Source organism: Gopherus flavomarginatus, chromosome 2 (genome assembly GCF_025201925.1).
Source record: "Gopherus flavomarginatus isolate rGopFla2 chromosome 2, rGopFla2.mat.asm, whole genome shotgun sequence".
In the NCBI taxonomy this organism is placed as follows: Eukaryota; Metazoa; Chordata; order Testudines; family Testudinidae; genus Gopherus; species Gopherus flavomarginatus.
In genome coordinates, this window is record NC_066618.1 from 232,007,058 (window position 1) to 232,027,423 (window position 20,366).

General features: G+C 42.9%; 1 protein-coding gene across 1 annotated transcript; it reads right to left on the reverse strand.

Moving 5' to 3' along the window:
* Positions 1 to 16,410: 16,410 nt before the first annotated feature.
* Positions 16,411 to 18,478, reverse strand: LOC127044298 (uncharacterized). Its single transcript, XM_050938938.1, has 2 exons — positions 18,219 to 18,478; positions 16,411 to 17,188 (listed from the first exon to the last, which is right to left on the reverse strand). The coding sequence occupies exons 1-2, from the start codon at positions 18,409 to 18,411 to the stop codon at positions 16,659 to 16,661; spliced, it is 723 nt and encodes a 240-aa protein (XP_050794895.1). The 5' UTR covers positions 18,412 to 18,478; the 3' UTR covers positions 16,411 to 16,658.
* Positions 18,479 to 20,366: the final 1,888 nt, after the last annotated feature.

Here is a 20,366-nt window from a genome sequence, read left to right on the forward strand (position 1 = left end):
ATGGGGAAGGACTCTAATCAGAGGCAGGTTTTCCTTTTGGCAGTTCAAAAATTGCCTGAAAACTGTAGCTTTTCCTTTCTCCGGGAGACTAGCTGCAGCAAGGGCCAACATCCATTAATGGCAATAAAATCACAAGAGTCATCACCAATGCCTGATCTCAAGTCTAAAGAGACCGAAAGCGAGGCTGCAATTTTTAGAAGCAGCTACTGATTTTGAGTGCCTTTGATTTTGGCTTGAAGCACTTTTGACCTGATTTTTAAAATGATGCTGAGTGTCTGCTGCTCCTGCTACCTTTCATGGGATCCGGGGGTGAAAATCAGAGGCAAAGATCTCAATTTGGACATGCAGGAACTGAGATGCTTCTAGTCTGTGATAACATTTAAAAATAAGAGTGGCCATTCTGTCTGCTATGATTTTTGCTATTTTAGTTTACTTACAAAGTTAGGCCTCTATTGTGCAATGAGCTAGGTGGGAAATCTGATGCCCAAATGGAGCTCACTGTAGGACCAGGGCCTTCGAAAGAAAAAAGCAGACCTGTAGTTTCAGTAATTCAATTGTACTCTACTTAACTCTGAAAATTAGTTAGAAAGCATCTTGTTTTCAGCTAAGTTAGTGAGCGAAGACTGACAATGTATATGCTTGCCACATGTGTGACTGAAAGTGCAAAAAGCCAAAAAAGGGAAGATTTTCTGTTAAATATTTGTTAACACTGATTTCCCACTGAATGGATTTTCCACTTGTATTTGTTGTGCCATTTGATTTATTAGAATTTTCCTGCTGTTTCCTTATCGTAGTGTGCTCTTCTAAAAAAAAAAAAAAAAAGGCAATTTAAAACTTATTGTGACTTGAAGGCGCATTACGCTAGAGCTAGTGAGATATCCAATAGAAAATACACTTGCATTTCAAATGGTCAGTTTGATGAAGTGAGTGAAGCTAGTTTACACACCAAATGATACAAATGGCTATTTAATTTCACAAAATAACCAACATATTATAAGGAGATCAGGCACCTTATTAAATTGCCCTTGTCCACATATGCAAATAAGCTCACTTAATGTATACAGACAGCTGAAGTAAGCACAGTGAGCTAAATTTGTAGGAAGTCTCTCAGATTAGTAGGCTTATTAAAGTAATATTTCATTATATAAAAAAAAGCAATTAGCCTAATGCTTTTGCTACTCAAAGCACATGATTAAAAATGATGGTTTTTCTTAATTCATTCTTTCATTTCTCACTTACCATTGAAAATAGATTCTAAACACTTATTAGCCAGATCCTCAGCTAGTGTAAATTGGTATAGGTCCATAAACTGCAATAGAGCAATGCTGATTTACACCAGCTAAGGATCTGGCCCTGTGTACTTGTTTCTGGCAATTCTTTAGCAAGAAATAGAACAGAGAAAATGTTTCATCGAGTTAGGAGAGTGAAAAAAAAATGGCACTAGAAGTGTTTCTATTTCTTCCAAGATTAGATTTGTGAATGCTTTCCTTCCAGGGAGTGAAGGATCACATTTCTTCACTTTGCCTAGAGTTGTTTCAGGCAGAAAAGCCGTATTTACTGGGCCAGATCCTTATGCCTACTTTTTTCTCTTATTCCTTTCCCAGGAAATGTGCAGAGACTGCCCAGTTTGGCCATACATTGCCATATACATTGGCCAAACCAGACAGTCTCTATGCAAAAGAATAAATGGACACAAATCTGACATCAGGAATCATAACATTTAAAAACCAGTGGGAGAACACTTCAACCTCTCTAACCACTCAGTGACAGACTTGAAGGTGGCAATTTTACAACAAAAAAACTTCAAAAACAGACTCCAAAGAGAGACTGCTGAACTTGAATTAATATGCAAATTAGATACAATTAACTTAGGTTTGAACAGAGACTAGGAATGGTTGGGCCATTACACTAATTGAATCTATTTCCCCATGTTAAGTATCCTCACACCTTCTATGGGTCATCTCGATTATCACTTCAAAAGTTTTTTTTCCCTCCTGCTGATAATAGCTCATCTCAATTGATTGAGCTCTTAAAGTTGGTATGGCTACTTCTACTTTTTCATGTTCTCTGTATGTATATTTATCTTCTTGCTGTATGTTCCAGTCTATGCATCTGATGAAGTGAGCTGTAGCCCACAAAAGCTTATGCTCAAATAAATTTGTTAGTCTCTAAGGTGCCACAAGTACTCGTGTTCTTTCTGTGCTAAATAATGAAATAGCACTCGGCTGAGCTCTCAAGGGTTAACACGTTGTTAATGTAGCCTCACATTCTACAAGGCAGCAGAAATGGAGGGGAGGGGAGATAGCATAGCAGACAGAGACAGACACACACCTTGTGTGTGTGGGAGAGAGATGTACACTGTTCCTTTAAGGACCCACTCTTGAAAACATTGTCTTTTTAAGAGGATTAGGAAGTTGGGAGAGTAGCTGCTGCCCCAGGCTCTCTCTGTCTCTCTCCGTCCTTGTCCACACTCTGCTCTGTATGGAGAACAGGGGTGGCTCTAGGCATTTTGCTGCCCCAAGCACGGCAGGCAGGCTGCCTTCGGGGGCTTGCCTGCGGAGGGTCCGCTGGTTCCGCAGCTTCGGCAGAGTGCCCCCTGTGGCTTGCCGCCCCAAGCAGGCGCTTGGCGTGCTGGGGCCTGGAGCTGCCCCTGATGGAGAAGAAGGGGTAAGCAGGGTGCAGGAGCAGGGGGGAGGGGGACACCCTGACATTAGGCCCATCCCTCCCCCCGAGCAAGCAGAAGGCTCCAGGGGCAGCTCCAAGGCAGAGGGCAGGAGCAGCACATGGCCGTGGGGGGAAGGAGAGCTGCAATTGCTAGCCTGCTGACAGCTGCTGCACAGGGAACTTAGGGGAGTGGGGAGTTGATAGGGGGGCTGCTGGTCCACCCTGGTTCCAAGCCTCCACCAGGATGCTCTTCCTGCAAGCAGTGGACAAAGCAGGCAGCTGCCAAATGACCTTAGAAGGGAGCATTGCACAACTTTAAACAAGCATGTTCCCTAATTGATCAGCAATGTAACAATGAAACATCTTTAACCCAGACGACTTTAAGTGAGGAGTTACTGTAGTAGAATTTAGCTCATATTTTAAGCCTTGCTGGCTCTGCTTTACTAAAAGGGGTAGAAAGTAATAAAAATTTATTTTGGTAACTAAAGTGAGCGTATAGAGCTGAATATACACAGGGAGCAAAGCAGATCTGTTGAATAAGAAGAGGGTTTTTTTTGTTTGTTTTTTCAAATTAGATTTGCATTTTGGGTGAAATTCACTCCTGTGCAAAGATCCAGCAGAAGAAACATAAAACTACTGGAATCCAATTTATTAAGCCCTATGTCACCAATAAAACTTCCAGGTTAGTAGAGAAGCCTGCTGTCCCATGCATACAAGTTCAAAAAGTAAGCACTCTGTTCCACAAAATATCTATTACTAATTTTATTTTTTTGCAGAAATTTGGTGCTTTTTTTTTTAACCCTATGGCAGGGGTAGGCAACCTATGGCATGTGTGCCGAAGGCGGCACATGAGCTGATTTTCAGTGGCAATCACACTGCCCGGGTCCTGACTACCAGTCCAGGGGGCTCTGCATTTTAATTTAATTTTAAATGAAGCTTCTTAAACATTTAAAAAATGTTATTTACTTTACATACAACAATAGTTTAGTTATATATTATAGACTTATAGAAAGGGACCTTCTAAAAACGTTAAAATGTATTACTGGCACATGAAACCTTAAATTAGAGTGAATAAATGAAGACTAGGCACAACATTTCTGAAAGGTTGCCAACCCCTGCCCTATAGGCTGATGATAATTTCAAGGAAATCTATTTGTTCATCCATAATTATTAGCACTGAAAATGATGGTATAAAAGCTATTTGGGTGTCTGTATTTGAATTAGAACAAGTTGGAAGTATTACGAGTACATGCTACATAAAGTCAGAGACTGTGAGAAACGACAAAGTGGAAGAGTACTTAAAAAGGCACAGTATCTTCTATCTTCTGACAGGAATAATCAGTGAAGTGAGGGATAATAAATGAAAAAATAACATTTAAATATAATTTGTCTTGCTGTTATCTAGCTTCTTGAAATATGAGAATGTTACTTCACTTTGTGCTGTGTACTGTGGAAACAGAAGTCAACACACTGGAATCTATTGCAAAACCTTTATTCTAATGGTGAGTTGTCTGTTCAGTGTTGATCCAAAGTACGAGTAATATAGATACAGTATTACAAATCTGGAAGAATTTTAATGGAATACTAATGTTACTGTGATTCCTACTGGAGTATCTTTACACTGTGTATATAATAAGCACATTCATACTGTAAAGCATTTTACCTGTGAAAATTGTCTCCTACAACTGTCTGTATATATGCTTTATCTGTGAGCAATACAGATTCAAAATCAATTAATCTTTGCCTCAGTGAGATTTCTCTGTGAAAATCCTGACCTGTAAGAAAAAGTGCAAAATAAACTCTAGCTCCAAATCTGAAGTTAGAAGTTGATTTTTAAATGAAATAAGGAAAAAAAAAAACACTTTTGCATCCAAAGCCTATTAGGAGAATTTAACCAATTCAGCTTATCTTCGAGATTCACTTAAATATAAATACACAACCAAAGAAGAAACAAACATGGTTCTGAAGTTTACATTAGATACAACATGACTAGAAAAATGTATTAGATGCTGACATCAGAAATCTACTCCAGGTTATGAGAACTGGTGGTGTACAGAGATTTTGCTGAAGAAGGAATGATTTATTATTCCTATTTCATATCTCTCAAGTCAAAGCCAATAAAATGATCATCATTATTGTCTGACTTCATGCACCTCTGTTCTGAGCAGAATCTTAAAAGGACTTCAGACTGATTTAAAAAAATGAAGACAGGAAAATGGTAAGCAAAATGTCCTACATTTCAATAAAGCAGTGCTCTCAACCTTTCCAGACTACTGTACCCCTTTCAAGAGTCTGATTTATCTTCATAGTCCCAACTTCCACCTCACTTAAAAGTTACTTGTTTACACAGACATAAAACTACACAAGTGTCACAGCACGCTATTACTGAAAAATTTCTTACTTTCTCATTTTACCATATACATTATAAAATAAATCAATTGGAATATAAATATTGTACTTACATTTCGTATATAGTATATAAAGCAGTATAAACAAGTCATTGTCTGTATGAAATTTTAGTTTGTACTGGCTTCACTAGTGCTTTTTATGTAGCCTGTTGTAAAACTAGGCAAATATCTAGATGAGTTGATGTACCCCCTGTGTACCCCCAGAGGTACGCGTACCCTGCTTGAGAACCACCACTTTAGAACATGCCTTCTCTATCAATTTCTTACTTAAACATCTAGCAGATTAATATTGTGAAAGCTTTTCTTCATTACATTATTTCAAATGGTGTAGACTCTCTCAAGTTAATGGAATTAAGACAACAGATTAGAGCTCTTTAATCCTTACCATTTCCTTTGGTTTGTTTGCTTATGATGCCTTGTGTTTTTTGTTTGAGTACCTAGGATCTTCACTTGAAAAAAAATACATCCTTCCTAAAGACTTGTTAATTCTGCAAGGCCTTGAAACAATAGGCCTCCTTCTAGGCACCCTTTGTCCCTCAGGACAGCCCTGCAAGTGGCCCCTTGCCACAGTTTCCCTCTTGGGTAATCCAAAGGACTCCACTTCAGGGTCATACTTAAACAATACCCATCCTGGGGACCAGTTTATTACAACAAGATAGTCCAAAACAAAAGTCCCAAAACACAGTCCATATCACCCCAGTACATGTAGTTCTTGTTCTCACCATACCCCAGTGTCTTTCATCACTGCTAGGCTCCTTATCCATCCCTTTCCATGCCTGTGTCAGGACAGCCACCCCACGCTTCCTTCTGGAGTGCAACATGGCTCTCCCCAGTGGGAACTCCCACAGCCTCTTTCTGGGATCATCCATGCCGTGGAAGCATCCCTCGCTCCCCTGAGATCTCAGACTGTTCCTTGGGGTCCGGTCTTCAGCAAGGAGACTCAGCGAGTAAGCCCCTCATCTGCTCTCACTTCCTTCAGCCCTCTTTGGCCCTAGGCTCCATATGTCTGGCTTAGAGCCAGTTGGGTATCTCCCACTGCTGCTGCCATCTTCAGCCTTCTCCATCCCTGGCTTGGGGACACCAGCCAGCAAATTTCTTTGGCTTCTCTCCTGCCTTCAGCCTTTTCCCAGGAACCATCTTCTGTCTTGGCAGTGCTCATCTCCTGCTCTTCTTCTGCCTGTCTCGTGATGACCTTTTATAGCCCTACTGGTTTTGCTCATCCCTCTTAATTGGCCTAACTGGGAGCATCTGGAGTGAAACATGAAAGCTGAGACTGGTTTCATTTAGCCAGCTACTCTGTTACCAGCCCATGAAAACCAAAATGATTTTAAAACAAAGAATTATCTAATTTAACTCCCTCTTCTAGGGTTCCGATTGCCACCCCTTTTATCTCTGGCCATCACAGACTGTCAGCTCTCTGAGACATGGACTGTCTTTATCTTTATCTTGTGCAGCATGGAACATATCATCAGGGTCAAACATAAAGGCAAACAATTTTGGCCTACTCTCTCGCCAGTCCAGGATATCAATGTCAGAGAGAGACTGCCATAGGAAAGGTGACAGATTGGCTATATCAAGGCAAGGCTCAGACAGCGATCCAGTTGAGAGAAAGATGAATACCCAGAGCACGAGTGATTAGCCTGTGAGAACACGGACCCACATAGGCTATGTCTACACTATGAGCTAGGGGTATGATTCTCCTACTACTGTAGATGCAGTAGCAAGGGTAGGAGAGGAGGAGGCATGGCTGAACCAGTTGGTATACACTTGGCACTGCTAGGCTGTGCCTCTGCTGCTGCTACCTGTGCTACCTGTGACTGCTATTTATACTCACGCTAGCTTGATAAATAGCAGCAGAGGAATCACGCTCCTAGCCGGTAGTGTAGCTGCACTATGGGGGGAGAATGAGGAGAGCTGGATTAGGGATATTCCCAGAAGCAAGAATGGCAGTGAGACTGATTTAGAAAAGCTTATATGAAGGGGCTGGAGAATAAACAAAAAAGTATAGATGGCCAACACAGTAACCATTGGGAAAGAACAGAAATAAGGCCTAGTATTGGGCACCTGCTGGAGACTACTGCTTCTGCTCTGCTTATTTGTGACTAATAAACAAACCTAGCCAGTGCTTACAAATGGCTAGCCTAAGTGAAAACATTCTTATATCGCTATTAGCCTTTCCTTCCTCACCCTCTTTGCCATTTGCTTGTTTCAGTTACCTGCTGTGCATTGTGTTACATTAAGATAATACACTTTTCAGGGCAAGGGCTTGCTTCTGTCTGTACATTGCTTAGAACAATGTGGTCCTGATTATAGCTAGTCAACTGGAAGAGAAACACTCATGCCCATTACCAGTGCCCTGGTAACAGGACCCTCTGACTCCTGCCTCTGCTCTGGTCCACAAACTGCTCAGAGACCCTTGTGCTGGTCAAACACCTTGTGTGGTTTTACAATATCGGTACCTACCAACTTCATACTCTATATAGTTCTCCAACAGTCCTAGGGAGCCCCCAGCTCCTGCAACAAGCAGGAAAGCTCAATCTCTCTCCTCTGCCTGCTTTCCCACCCCCTTCTAGTGACTCTTGTGCCTATTTGTAGCCTTTGTCTAATGGCTTAATTAGCCTTCCAGCTTTCCTCCACCCACAAATTAGGCACAGCTTTGTTTAATCAGCTCCATACTGTATTGTTTGATTGGCACTGCTGTGACCAGCGGACTTGCCTAGCACTCTGTCACAGCTCTACATTTAATTTGTTTAACTTTCCTGGCCCAAATTCCAAATCCCACTCTTGTGGGGTAACAACTCCCAGATGAAAGAGGATTTGCAGGATGTATTCAAGCCACATCCGTCTAATTGACAAGACATTTAACAAAAATGTAGGGACAAATTCTTCCTTCAGATTTGCTTGGGCAGCTCCCATTGAAGTCAATGGGGTGTATGCCTGGGTGAGAACAAAATTTGGCAATTCAAAGACTTCTGTTGACAAAGACTTTGAAATGATTTTTTAGATGGATATAAATTAGCAAGCGGTGCCCATTTCTTGTACCTTTATTACTGTCAGTGGGCCAAAATCCAAAACCTTATATCTGATCTTCTCTGGAATTTAGTGCTTCCAATAGAACCCAGAGACACATTAACCTAGGTTTTGATTTTGCAAAATCTAAACCATGCTTCCTTAGGTTTACAGATTTGGCCATGATGGACTCTACTAAGAAAAGAAAGAAGTTCCAGCCCACGCTATTACTGGAACTGCTGCCTGGGATCCTGAAACCAGGGACTAGAGGCAGAGCTTCTGGCCTAGTACCAAGCTGCTTTTTAGTGGACACTTTTCCTTGCCCTTGATGTCAGTATCTCCTTGTCACACTTTTCCTTCATTTAGGATAATTTTAGAAAAGGGAACATTGCTGCCAGGGGGAAAGGTCTATTTTCTCTCTGTGTGTGTGTATATGTACATACGTGTGTGTATTTATTGACTACTTGAGTTCTGCCATATTTGTCTCATTCCTGGAAGAGATGAGTCCTTCAGCATGAGCAATATATATGGCTTGAGTAGGATAAACATTATTCCCTTAGGGTGGGGGGATTATGTTATTAACAAACAAATGATCTGTAAGACAACTTAACACACCTCCCCTCCAGTCTGAGACTTCCCTCTGGGCTTGGTTGCTCATATGGCTTTTAGCTCAAGGCTGCCCAGTTCACCCCCTAGGTCTCTCAGATCCAATATCCCACTGTCAGGTCAACCCATGTAGGAACTCTGCTTCCCCCTTTTAATTCCCTCAGGCTGGAAGGGCCTCTCGTTGGAGTTGATATTATGGCAGATGTTGAAGGGCAGGGCAGGGTGGAGTGTAGCAGGACAGGGCTGACTTCAGCTTCTGTCTGCAGGACAGACCTTTAACTCCTTCCCATCATGATTCAGTGTGGGGACTGACCACCCCCTCACGTTCAGTTTGTGTGACAAGTCTTTTGCTAGAGCCCTTTTCAAATATATTTTTAATTGCTTATTTGAAGCACTTTCTTTGCTTGTGTGACTGGAAACCTGTGCATATCTCACAGTCTCAGGAAGGAAACTATTTATTGTAATTGTTCATGAATCATGATCTGAAAATCAAGCTGATTTTATTTTAGAGAACTAATTTGTTCCAAATATACTTGTGAGTTATTCATACTTAAGTTTTTGCATAATGGAGGCCGCTATGGTAAAAAAAAAAACTCTAGAAAATGTCATGACAGGCAACTTCCTATGAAATCACCATCACAACAGAAGGTAAAGTGTGTGCATATGTATCTATATAAGTAAAGTATGTATGTATCTATATAAGTATGTGTCACAATAAGGATGGAGATAAATCATGTGCTTGAGAGGGCCTCAATTATTAGATTGGCTTTCCAAACAGGATGAAAATATAAATATGATTATTTATATTTTCATCAGTAGTCATGCAGCAGAGTTTTTTTTGTGAAAAATATGCCATTTTTGTATTTATAAAAATGTAGAGGCCTAGAATACAGCAGAAGACAAAAACCAGTCACTAATCAGGCAAACTCTTTGACACAAGAGGAGGTTATAGAAAGTGAAGCAACACTGGGCACACTATTGCTGCAAAGGCTAATCATGGGAGCTTTACAAGAAGTCTTGCTATGGGCAAGACTCTGTCAGTAAATCAATTGCACAATATAGAAGAAAGTACAACCTACATATCTAAAGTCTATTGGCTTTCTGACCTTGTTAGTGTGTAATTCTGATATTAGATTGGTACCCTCGGAGACAGCTGCAGGCTGTAGTCATTAAAATTTGTTCTTCCTGATAAGTCAAATGGATTAATATATTGGGCACAGTAATTACATTATATCTAGAATTCCCTCGGAATTCTGATACAAATATTCTTCTACTTCCTGTCCTTAACTGTTGTTCAGTTTTGCTGAGTCATTTCCAACAGCTTAATCAATTTGTATTTCATTGATGTGTGTCCGTGTCATATATGAGAGAGCAAGAAAAGAGTTTTTTGTTCAAAACTTCTTGTCAATTAAAATTGGCCTTTTATGAATGCCAAATATTTTCCAGGAAAACCTGTTAAAAATGTTTTCCATTTTTTCTCAAAATGGAAAATTTTGAAATTTCAAAAATGTTTTAATTTTAATTTTATTTTCTCCTTTTTCCCTTATGCCTTTTTGACATGATTGCAATAGAATGAATTATGTTGTTTGTTTGTTGTTTTGTTTTGATTTTACACTTTCATTTTTCCTTCTACTTGCCTTTCTTCCTATGTGTTTTCAAACTTCCATAAGTTTGATAAAGCTTCAGAATAGCAAGAGGAAAAATGAAAGTCTGTAATACTGATATTCTAATTTTCAAAACTGCCTCAACTTTGGACACAGAATTACAATGTTTTATTTATCCTTTTGCCACTTACAAGCTTCCTCAACTTTGAAAAAGTTAAAGTTACAGGGTAGAAAAAGGTTTCAGAGTGGTAGCTGTGTTAATCTGTATCAGCAAAAAGAATGAGGAGTACCTGTGGCACCTTAGGGTGCATTCACACTGCCCGCCGGATCGGTGGGTAGCAATCAATCTATTGGGGATTGATTTATCGAGTCTTGTCTAGACGCGATAACTTGATCTCTCAACGCGCTCCTTGTCGACTCTGGAACTCCACCAGGGCAAGAGGCAGAAGCAGAGTCAACAGGGGAGCCATGGCCATCGATCCCACACGATGAGGACGGGAGGTAAGTCAAAATAAGATATGTCGACTTCAGCTATGCTATTCTAGCAGCTGAAGTTGCTTATTGTACATGGACCCCCCCAGTGTAGACCAGGCCTTAGATATTAACAAATTTATTTGAGCATAAGCTTGTGGGCTAAAAGCCACTTCATCAGATGCATGCAGGGGAAAATACACTAGGAAGATATAGATACACAGAGGACATGAAAATATAGGTGATGTCATACTAACTATAACGAGAGTAATCAGTTAAGGTGGGCTATTATCAGCAGGAGAAAAAAAAACTTTTGTAGTGATAATCAGGATGGCCCATTTCACACAGTTGACAAGAAGGTGTGAGTAACAGCATGGGGAAATAGGTTTTACTTTCTGTAATGACCCATCCACTCCCAGTCTTAATTTAATGGTGTCCAGTTTGCAAATTAATTCCAATTCTGCAGTTTCTCATTGGAGCCTGTTTTTGAAGTTTTTTTGTTGGAGTAGTGCAATTTTGATGTCTGTAATCGAGTGACCAGGGAAGCTGAAGTGTTCTCCGACTGGTTTTTGAATGTTATAATTCTTGACATCTGATTTGTGCCCATTTATTCTTTTGCATAGAGACTGTCTGGTTTGGCCAGTGTACATGGCAGAGGGGCATTGCTGGCACATATCACATTGGTAGATGTTCAGGTGAACAAGCCTCTGATAGTGTGGCTGATGTGATTAGGTTCTATGATGGTGTCCCCTGAATAGACATGTGGACTGAGTTGTCAACAGGCTTTATTGCAAAGATAGGTTCCTCGGTTAGTGTTTTTGTTGTGTGATGTGTGGTTGCTAATGAATATTTGCTTCAGGTTGGGGGGCCTGTCTGTAAGTGAGGACTGGCCTGTCTCTCAAGATCTGTAGGAGTGAGGGATCGTCCTTCAGGATAGGTTGTAGATCCTTGATGATGCGCTGGAGAGGTTTTAGTTGGGGGCTGAAGGTGACAGCTAGTGATAGTCAGTTATTTCTTTGTTGGGCCTGTCCTGTAGTAGGTGACTTCTGGGCACTCTTCTGGTTCTGTCAATCTGTTTCTTTGCTTCAGCAGGTGGGTACTGTAGTTGTAAGAATGCTTGATAGAGATTTTGTAGGTGTTTGTCTCTGTCTGAGGGGCTGGAAAAAATGCATTTGTATCTTAGAGCTTGGCTGTACAAAATGGATCGTGTGGTGTGGTCTGGATGAAAGCTGGAGGCATGTAGGTAAGTATAGGGTGGTGTTTATGTGACCATTGCTTATTAGCACTGTAGTGTCCAGGACACGGATCTCTTGTGTGGACTGGTCCAGGCTGAGGTTGATGGTGGGACGGAAATTGTTGAAATCATGGTGGAATTCCTTAAGGGCTTCTTTTCCATGAGTCCGGACCTGAGATTGATTCTTTTGCATTCAGTGGGAAAGGGGGGAAAAAATCAAATCCAGACTTTAAAAATGTTTCAATTTTCAAAACTGAAACAAATTTCAGTTCAAAATAAAAGTGATTTTGTTTTGAATAGTTCTGTTGAATTTTTTTTTAAATGTATCAAAAAAGTTTTCCCATGAAAAAATTCATTTTCAACAAAATCCAACTTTTGGGCAGGAAAACGTTTTGGTCAAAAAATATAAACCAGTTCTCTAGACTGCTCTTGTATCAGATAATTTCATTTACAATGCCCCAAAAGAAATGAGAATTCCGCAACCTTGAGACACCTCATTTTCTCCTCATGGTGTCAGTCAGATAGGGCATGAACAGAGAGGTGTCCTCTCTTATTAAGATGTACTGCAAAGGGCCATGGCTGATAAGTACAGGGAAGAAGCAAAAAAGAATAAGGAGACATGAGTTTGTGGGCTTGTGGGTAACACATAGCCTTTGGGGAAAATTGCAGAGAGGAGCCAGCCAGAGATGTTAGCTGGTAAGAGCACAAACAGCCAAAGGCATAACTTCTGGACATTCAAAGAACTTTCTACAGTTCTGACTGGACTGCCTCAGCCCTATGCTGATTGGCTGTTTGCTCCATCCCCATTCCCCAGTCTCTTCACTTAAGCTTCATTCCATTCCTGCTCCTCTTTTCTTTTGCCCTGTCCCCCATCCCCTATTTAGCTTATCCCCTCAACTAAAACAAATTGTGGAACTAACATGATGTTTGCTGCTTTTACTTTGTTCGCCCTGCATGTGTGTGATGTTACATACCATGTGTCTGCTCATCCTTTTAGTTTGTAAGCTCTTCACGGCAAAGAGGGTCTGCTACCCTGTGTTTATACAGTGCCTAAAACAATGGAACCCTGCCCTTGGTTGGCAATATCATAAGAACCAATGATAAATAATAATAAGCTTTCCCTCCATTGCATTAGAAGAGTGATGTGATAAGTTGGTTTGCTCGTGAAAGTGTTGGAATCCTACTCTAAGAAGGATAACCACCACCTGTAAGGCCATATTGCCAAATGTGCTTATGACAGTATAATCACAAGAAGACCACAATTACAGATGTCTTGTCTCCCAGGTCAGCTCCTTTGCCTGCTTTTACTGCAAAGATCACCATGAGATAGAACACATTGACATTAAAAAATGACAATCGTGAAGAATGTGCTCCAAATCTATTTACCAGCAGTACAAAGACTTTCTACAGGACTATACTACCACAGTAGAGGATGTAAGGTGAACTTTCTTTCTTCTGCAGTCACAGGTGCAAAATTATACCTGGCATAGCTATTCTGTGTGGATTCAGTGAGTTTAAAGCCAGAAGAGATCATTAGACCATCCAATCTGATCCGCTATATAACACACAGAACATAATTTCATCAAATAAAGTTGAGTTTGACTAACCCATATATTTCAGAAAGACATTGAGTCTTGATTTGAAGACTTCAGGAGATGGAGAATCCACTACTGCCCATGATAGTTTGTTCTAATGATTAATCACTATAGCTGTTAAAAGCTTGTTCTTTTATTTCTAATTTTGAAATTGTCTGGCTTTAACAAGATGCAATGGCTGGAAGTTATGTCTTTTTCCAGGAACTAAAGAGCTCTTCAGTACATGCTGTTTTCTCCCTGTGAAAGTACTTATACATTGTAATCAAATCACTTCTCAATCTCTTTTTTTGATAAGCTAAACAGATCAAGCTCTCCAAGTCTCTCTGTCAACCATTTTCTTTAGTCTTTGAATTATTTTTGAGTCTCTTTTCTGCTTCGTCCCCGATTTTTCAACATCCCTTTAAAAATGTGGACAGCAGAACTATACACAGTATTCCAGTATCTGTCTCACCAATATTGTATATATAGAGGTAAAATCACCTACCTACTGTTACTCACAATTTCCCTGTTTATACATCCAAGGATTGCATTAGTCCGTTTTAACACAGCATCATACAGAGTCACTGCTTTCCAGGATACAGTCCTCCATTCTGTTAGCATGACCTACATTCTTTGTTTCTAGATGTATGGCTTTGCATTTAGCTGTATTTAAACACCCCTATTTACCCCAAAATCCAGATTGCTCTGTAAAATTGCCCTGTCATCATCACTCTACTAATCTTTAGGTTATCCATAAATCTTATCAACTGTTCTTTTTATATTTGCTTCCAAACATTTGAGAAAAATACTGAATAGTTGAGTCTAGTACCAACTCCTACAGAACCTCAGTAGAGACATCCCCACTCAATGATGATTCCCGATCGACAACCAGGCTTTGAGATTTCAGCTAGCCAGTTCTGAATCCATTGAAACTGCTTTATTGATACTGTATAGTGCTAATATTTTAATCACAGTATAGTGTGGCACTAAGTCAAATGCCTTAGAAAGTTTAAGTACATTATATCTATGCAGTTACCTTTAATTGATCTTGTATCAAAACATGAAATCAGGTTTATATGACAAGAACTGTTTTCTGTGAAACCATCTTAACTGGTGTCAATTATATTCTAATCCTTTAATTCTTTATAGAGAATGAGTAGCAGAGAGCGCACAGCCTACTTTGCAGAAAAGAACAATAGAATACCAAAGGGTCTCCGCAAGGCAGAAAAATCTAAACTATGCCATCACCTTTCTTTTTGGAGATGCTAAAGTAGAGCCAGGAGGGCTATTTGGTAACTGAAAAATGCAGAAGGTAAGCTTCAGAGGTCATGAACCTCCAGCATAGCATTTGCAACAGGCCATGGCTACACTTACAGTTTTGCAGCGCTGGTAGTTACAGCTGTGTTCGTACAGCTGTGTAGGGCCAGCGCTGCAGTGTGGCCACACTGACAGCTACCAGTGCTGCAGTGTGGCCACATTTGCAGCACTTGCAGTGCTGTTGGGAGTGGTGCATTGTGGGCAGCTATCCCACAGAGCACCTCGTCCCATTTTGGCGCTGTGGTTTGTGGGAAGGGGAAGGAAGTGTGCGGGTCTTTCCGCTTCCTGTTCCAACGCCCCGTGGTGCTTTGCTACACATTCCGAGCATTTTGGCGGCATTGTGAGTCTGCAGCACGATTTCTGAGATTTCTGTTACAAATGGAGCCTGAGCTGCTGAGGACTTTGCTGATGAATGTTGCCAGCACATCACGCATGGCAGTGGAGCTATTCCTTCAGCTGCAAAGTGACAGTGAGGAGTCAGACGATGATATTGAAATGCCTGATGCTCAAGACACTCAATTGCTTTTGGCAGTAACAGACGTGCTCAGCACCGTGGAATGGCGCCTTTGGGCTCGGGAAACCAGCACTGAGTGGTGGGATCACATCGTCCTGCAAGCCTGGGATGACGAGCAGTGGCTGCAGAACTTTCGGATGAGAAAAGCCACTTTCATGGGACTGTGTGCAGAGCTCGCCCCTACCCTGAGGTGCAGGGACACGAGATTGAGAGCTACCTTGCCAGTGGAGAAGCGGGTGGCTATTGCAATCTGGAAGCTGGCAACTCCAGACAGCTACTGATCGGTGGCGAACCAGTTTGGAGTGGGAAAGTCCACCGTTGGAATGGTGCTGATGCAAGTTTGCACAGCCATTAATCGCACCCTGCTAAGAAGAACTGTGACTCTGGGGAACGTGCAGGACATTGTGGATGGCTTTGCAGAAATGGGTTTCCCTAACTGTGGAGGGGCAATAGATGGGACGCATATTCCTATTCTGTCACCACCCCACCTGGCATCAGAGTACGTTAATCGCAAGGGGTATTTCTCCGTGGTTCTGCAAGCGCTTGTGGATCACCGTGGGCGTTTCACTGACATTTACTCAGGATGGCCTGGAAAGGTGCATGATGCACGCATCTTTCGGAACAGTGCCCTGTTCAGGAGGCTGAGGGCCGGGACTTTTTTCTCAGACCGCAAGATCACAGTAGGGGACGTCGAAATGCCCACTGTGATCCTTGGAGACCCCACTTACCCCTTAATGCCATGGCTCATGAAACCGTATACAGGGAAGCTTGACAGGAGCAAGGACCGGTTCAACTACAGGCTGAGCCGATGCAGAATGACTGTGGAGTGTGCTTTTGGCCATTTGAAAGCCCGCTGGAGGTGTCTTTATGGGAAGCTAGATTTGGGGGAAAGCAGCATCTCCGCTGTTATATCCGCGTGCTGTACCCTCCATAATATTTGTGAAGGGAAGGGTGAAAGATTCAGTGAGGAATGGACCTCCCAGGTTCGACGCCTAGGGGATGAATTTGCACAGCCAGAGAGCAGGGCTACTAGAGAGGCCCAGGAAAGGGCTTCAAGGATTAGGGATGCCTTAAGGGAGCAATTTGATGCTGAGAGCCAACAGTAATGTTTGGTGCCTTTGCTGTGCTCCTTTCTACCTTGGGGTACAATATTTACCACTTCCTGCAATAATAAAATGTATTGTAAAAGCCATAAAATCCTTTATTCAAAGTACAGTACATAAAAGGCCAGGGGGGTTAGGGTGGTGGACTGTACATTCAGAGGTTTGAATATGTCCTGTTTGGATTACTGTTCAATGTCTGCTGCACATCAGGATTACTATGCTGCAGGGTAATGGGGGTGGAGTGCACAGGGTAAGAATTGTAGTTATCAGGGCTGTTAGGTGATCGTACAGGTGTTGGGGGCAGCTGGGGGTAATAAGAAACTGGCTGCTGGAGAAAGGTGTTTTGTGCAAATACTGGGGAACAAGAAAGAGAGCTTTGGGAGGGGTGTGGGTTACCACGATACAGATCTGCCTGCATGGTAACGAGAGACTCGAAAGACTCAGTTTGGCGAGCCAGGAGGCTTATCATCTGCTTTGAGGTTTTTTTGGTAGCCAATTCCTTTCTCCTGCTTTCTGTTTGCCTCCACTCATACATTTTCTCTCTCCATTCCTGCGTCTTCCTACTTTCTCTGTTGTAGTGAATCATAACTGCTTTGATCAATTCTTCTTTTGATTTTCGCGGATTTTTTCTCAAGTTCTGCAAGCGACGTGAGGCCGGTGATCCGGCTGCATTAGTCAAGGTCACTAAAAAAAACATAGATAGAAACATGTAATACACAGAGGCTACATTGTTTATTATCACACAGTGAAGGAGTTTTTAGACTTTTTGTAGCATCCTTCCCACATACCTAACATAACACAGACAGGCCAGGGAAGCGAAGGCATGGCGAGCAATGGGGTGAGTGTTTCTGCCCCGAGTGCACCTGGGAGGGGGAATTGACCGATGGGTCACTGGGGTTTATCTGCACTGGGTACAGGAGGTAGCTGGTGTCCTGCACAGGGGACAGTAGTGAACAGGAAGGTGGCGAGCTGCTGGCCGGGGGGGGGCGGTCCGCGTAACTGCCGGCCTGCTGGTGAGGGGGGGAGGTGGGAACGCACAGCTGTGCTGGCTGCCTGCTGAGAAGGGTGGGGGAAGACCGGAGCGCACCGCGAGGCTGGCTGCCTGCTGGGAAGCGGGGGGAGAGAGACCAGAGGGCACCGTGGGGCTGGCTGCCTGCTGGGAAGGGGGGGGGAATACTGGAGCGCACTGCGGGGCTGGCTGCCTGCTGGGAAGGAGGGGGGGGGGAGACCGGAGCGCACCGCGGGGTTGGCTACGTGCTGGAAGGGGGTGAGGAGACCGGAACGCACCGCGGGGCTGGGGGGGGGACCACGAACCTGGCGCCCTGCACTCAAGTATCCCTAAATTCTCAACAGGGTTTCCTACTGCCAGATATATCACTGCTGCGTGTTACCTGGGAAGAGAGGGAGGGTCTTCTACAGCAATGTGGATTCCGCCCTGGCCCCTATGCAGCTTGCCTGTGTGCAGCCATGGTCCCCCCACCCCTCGCTGCACAGTGGATCGGATGAGTTAGCCTGACCGGGACAAGGACCACGGTGGCTCTCCCTATAAACTTGCGCAAGCACATTGCGCACGCTCTGGTTGCAACTTTTCAAGAGATTACCCAGGCAGATTACAGAGACGTGATAGAGCAAATCAATGGGCTATTCCACATTTAGGCATGCATGCAGGCAGCCATAACCCAAACCGTCCTCTCCCAAAACAAAATCTGCTTACCCCGAGCACGCTCCTCTGCTTCTTCTTCACCAGCAACTTCCCGCTGCTGCGACTGGCTAGCCTCCTCCTGGCTTGAGAAGAGCTCCTGGCTGCATGCCTTCTGGGACTCCGGGGTGTCTCCCTCCACGCCAGTAGCCTCACTGTCGGCTTCCTCTACACCCTCCCCCACTTCTCCCTGCTCTGAACTCTCCATCGTGCTCCTAGGATTGGCAGTGGGGTCACACCCAAGTATGGCATCCAGCTCCTTGTAGAAACGGCAGGTTGTGGGGGCAGCTCTTGAGCGGCAATTTCCCTCACGGGCTTTGCAGTAAGCACTCCTCAGCTCTTTTATTTTGACCCTGCACTGCAACGCGTCCCGTTCATGGCCCCTTCTCAGCAAGGACTGTGATATCTGCCCATAAGTATCATAATTTCTCCTTCTGGAGCGCAGCTGTGCTTGCACAGCTTCCTCATCCCAAACACTGATGAGGTCCTGCAGCTCGGAATTGTTCCATGCTGGGGCTCGTTTGGGGCGTGGAGGCATGGTCGCTGATTGATTGAATGATTGATTGCACTCCACACCTGGCTGAGCAAACAGGAAGGGGATTTTTAAAATTCCCGGGGCATTTAAAGGTGGGGTCAGCTGAGCCCAGGGCAGTGGATTGTGCATGATTACCAGAGAGGCTTCTAAGGTATGCTGGGATACCTCCTTATACTCCGGAGGTCAATAAAAGCACTGGTGGGCGTCCCCAGCTGACCAGCGCTGCATCACCAGCGCTGGAATCCCTACACCCGAGGCTCGACCGGGTGTACAGCCAGCGCTGCAACCAGGGAGTTGCAGCGCTGGCCATGCTTTGCAAGTGTGGCCACATCCTAAGTTGCAGCGCTGTAACCCCCTCACCAGCGCTGCAACTCTCTAGTGTAGCCATGGTCTGACTGAGATTTTAAACAGACAATGTTTCAGGGCTAATTATCCTTCATCAAGTAGATTAGGCTAGAGATCAGCACCAAGAATCTTATTAAAGTGATCAGGCTGTAGGAATGATATGTATATATAAAAGAAGTCTTTTGGTGTGCTACAGTGCATCAGTGGATAATAAAATGTTACCAATTCAGCTACTAATGGAAAGACTAATCTAGCTTACTCAGCAATTAAGGACTACTCCAGACTCATAGTTCAGAAGGAATACTACTGTGTAGAGAAAAACAGAAAACCAGTTTTGATAAAAAAATCATGCAGTCTTCCACCACTTGAATATGTCAATACAGTGATTTCATGACAACTGCAACACCTATGAATGGTGCTAATGAGACACCATCGAAAGAAAAACTGATCCAAAAATCTGACCAAGATATCGGAGAAACACCTCCGTCCTGATTCTCCATTGCCTGGTACTTTGAGGAGCCATTTACACCTGTGATGAGAGAGCACAAAGTAGGTGCAAAACGGTATCACTGAAGGGTACAGGCAGTGGAAAATCTTAGAATTCACATCCTGAGGCTGCTGGTACAAATGCTGATGACAATTAGCCTGTAGAATTTTGCCATTGTTGGAAAGAGAAATGAGACTTTAAAGCCCATTTCTATGAAGAATGTACTTTAGGATTCAATCAAAAAGTTAACAAATCCTTGTCACTCAGGCCAATATTTTCAAAAGTTTATACTTAGTTATAATAGTTATAATATAATCAAAATTGCTGATCACTTAGCAGCTCCTATTGCCTTCAGTATATTTATACTTCTGTTTGGGTAGCTAGGATTCTCCTTGGGGACAGGAATTCCTCTGAGATACACATTTATCTCCTTGTCTTCAGTCTCTGCCCATTACCCCAAGGTGAATCAATGTCATGTCACCATGTCTCCAAGACCTAAGACCTAATAAGAGCCTGGTGAGCTCTTTCCCCATTTTGATCCTCTTTAATCACTGACTATAACATCGCTAACAGCTTCCACTTCCTCTTTATCCTCTTTGCTAAAACCCTAGTATGTGCTTTGGCATTTTCTTGCCTGGATTGCTGTAGCCTTTTTCTTTCCAGTCTCCCTGCTTTCTCCACCCTCCTTTCTTTAATTCATCCCAAATACTGTCTAATTTAAATGATTTATACTGCGTCAAATGGCACACGTACCATGAATTTCCAGTATGTAGTCAGTATGCCAAAATCTGTATAA